Source organism: Pyricularia pennisetigena, chromosome 6, assembly GCF_004337985.1.
Source record: "Pyricularia pennisetigena strain Br36 chromosome 6, whole genome shotgun sequence".
In the NCBI taxonomy this organism is placed as follows: Eukaryota; Fungi; Ascomycota; class Sordariomycetes; order Magnaporthales; family Pyriculariaceae; genus Pyricularia; species Pyricularia pennisetigena.
This window is the reverse complement of record NC_043744.1, coordinates 5,051,654-5,054,311: the sequence shown is the minus strand read 5'-3', so window position 1 is coordinate 5,054,311 and position 2,658 is coordinate 5,051,654. Positions and strand designations below refer to the sequence as shown.

The 2,658-nt window shown below is 53.3% G+C and overlaps 1 protein-coding gene across 1 annotated transcript; it reads right to left on the bottom strand.

Annotated features, from left to right (window-relative positions):
- Window positions 1-17: 17 nt before the first annotated feature.
- On the bottom strand, window positions 18-911 carry PpBr36_05244 (uncharacterized protein; the record flags this gene model as incomplete). The annotated part of the gene is made up of 1 exon (XM_029892401.1): window positions 18-911. The coding sequence occupies one exon, from the start codon at window positions 909-911 to the stop codon at window positions 18-20; it is 894 nt and encodes a 297-aa protein (XP_029749825.1).
- Window positions 912-2,658: the final 1,747 nt, after the last annotated feature.

Here is a 2,658-nt window from a genome sequence, read left to right as displayed (position 1 = left end):
AAAAAAAAAAAAACAGACTACCTCCACGACCCATGAATGCGCCCACGTCGACTCCTGCTGTTGCTCTTGAGACCAACGTCGCCATGTGCCATCAAGCTCTTCCACCTCCTCCCGATGCTGGCCTTGTCCCTGCCCATGCTCCTCGCGCAGTCCTGCCACTGCTCCTTGGACAGCCTAAGCTTCTCGAGAACGAGCTCCACCAAGATCCTGTCGTCCTCGGCGCTCCACTCCTCACCGTCCGCCTCGACCTCGACCTCGGTGCCATCGCGGCCCTGCTGTGGTTGGGGCTCGTGCACGTTGTGGAAGTCGGACCGCTCGAGGCCGAGCGGGACGACGGCCGGCGCGATGCGCGCACGCTTTGGTGTCTGGAGCACTCCAGTCATGATCGAATCCTCGCCGTTGTGATGGTTCTCAGCCTCGCTGTCCGACGACACATCGTCGTCGTCCTGTTCGCTGCGACGCCTCTTGTTGGCGCCGCGTAGTGGTGGTGGTGGCGGCGCGCGCTTGACGACTTTTCGCCTGCGAGGCGTCTCTACACTGTGGACGCTGGGGGTGTTGTTGTTTTCCGCCGGGGAAGCGGGCTTGCGCGGACGCAGACGCAGCTTCAAGGGCGACGGCGCGTGTGTGAGCGGAGGGCTGGGGAGTTGGCCATTGTTGATGTTGTTGCTGCAGACGGCGACCTTTTGCGGGATGATCTGGGGAGGGGTGGCCAGGGTGCTCGGGGCGGGCGCGGCGGCGAGGAGTGCCTGGAGGCTGCGGCAGGTCGCAAAGAGGTTGTTGAGGCCGAGCCCGGTCGGCGGTGGGCTACTGGGTGGTGAGGCGAATTGCGCTGCGGGCTGGAGACGGTAGGGTTGCGACGACGCGACGTAGCCGTTGTTGGCGTCGCAGGAGACTGCGGACGGTAGAAGCATCTTGATTGTGCTTTGTTGTGAGTCGAATTCTGTTGTTTTGTTGTTGTTTTTTCGTCTGTTATTGTTCGGACGATGCGCTCTATTCCGGTTTGCGATTTGCGACGGGTCGCGATGGCAACAGAAGGTTGGGCGCGCGCAAGAGCAAAAGGTGTTATGCGGCAGGCTTGGGGAGTCGACAATAAAGTCAGGTTGTCTTTGGGATTTGGTTGTTTCTCAAGACAAGCAATGAAAGAGCAGAAGGCTGGTGTTTGGTACTGCACTCGTGGGCGTTGTTGTATTGAAAAATAAGATGGCAAAGTGAAGTGCGGGAAGTGAGTTGTTTGTGTTTTGGATGGAATGGAAAATGGAGGAATGAAGAGGAGACAGACTGGGGTGTGGGTGGGAGGGAAGCAAAGGCCTTAATGCGCCTGATAATGTCGGTGACAATGGGAAGGGAAGAGAAAGTACCCTCCCCAGGAAGCCAGGATCCCGCCGCAAACAGCGACAGCTCACCCTGCAAGGGCGTTGGACCCTGGCAAGTTTGGTACGGGGCGGGTCAATTTAAGCGGGGACCTCATGAGATGAGCTATGATTAGCGGGAGTGGGCACTTTTCAGCGGAGAAACTCCTCTAATTCACTTGACTGACCGCCAAAGCCATTCCCCATTGGGCTCCTAGTATCTTTTCTTCTCTTTTGCTTCTCTTTTGCTTCTCAACAATGTCCCACTTTGCGACGATAGCCTTTTTTTTTGGTTTTTTTTTACCTACGGAGTAAAAAAAAAAAAAAAAAAAAATCAAGAAAACTAGTTTAGACCAGGATTTAGTGTGTTTGTTTTGTTTTGTTTACGTTTACTGTGCTGTGTCGATCTGCTTTGGCGCCGGTGACGAATCCAAATAAAGAAAGCTTTCTTCTCCAGCAAGAGTGACAACAAATCAATCAAACCTAGCCCCCGAACCAAAGGCGGCAGAGGCGGGCCTCATCTAAGTCACTGTCATGTGTACTGTACTTTGCAAAATACAGTAGACTTTGACAAGGTCGTACCTTGGTCATCACATCGTTCAAGAGACTACAAGGGTTCGTCTGGGGTGGGGGGGCCGACATGGTGACAGGCCAAGCCGAGTTCGTCCAAATGCCGATACCAATCTGTCATCCGCCGTTAGGAAACCCTGGCCATGTCACCCAATTCGTCTGTCAACTTGGCTTCACTTTGCTGTGAATGGAGCGCACGATTCACTCGACATAGACAAGCATCCACATGACCACCCTCCTCCCTCTTGCCGCTGCATTATCGAAAAGGGCTTACGATATGTGATATCTCTTTCTCTGGCCCTTCGCTTTCAGACCGAGTACATAGTTTTCTTTTTTTTTTTTTTTTTTTCCTTGGTAGTGGTGTCTCTGCCTGTTCCTTTAGCGGGTTGCGTTGCACCATCAAGTATCAGGTTTCCAGACCTTAAAAGAGAGCACAGACCGTATTGCGTCAAGTCCCATCATTCTGCGCATCCTGGCGTTCTGTGGCTCTGCATTACCGTACCGTGCGATCTAGGGCGAGCTTGAACGATCACAGGTAATCCGGATGTAAAACGGGTCCCGGGAACGGCAGATGTGGCACTGTAAGCCCCCAAGGTAGGCAAGGCAGGCTGGTAAATAAAATAATCGTCCGAAGTTCGACCCTTTACGTAGCAAAGTTGTTGGATCCTGGAGCCCTTGCCTTTCCAGAATGACGACTTTCCTCATTTAGCAAGCAGCCTTGGTTTTTTTTTTTTTTTTT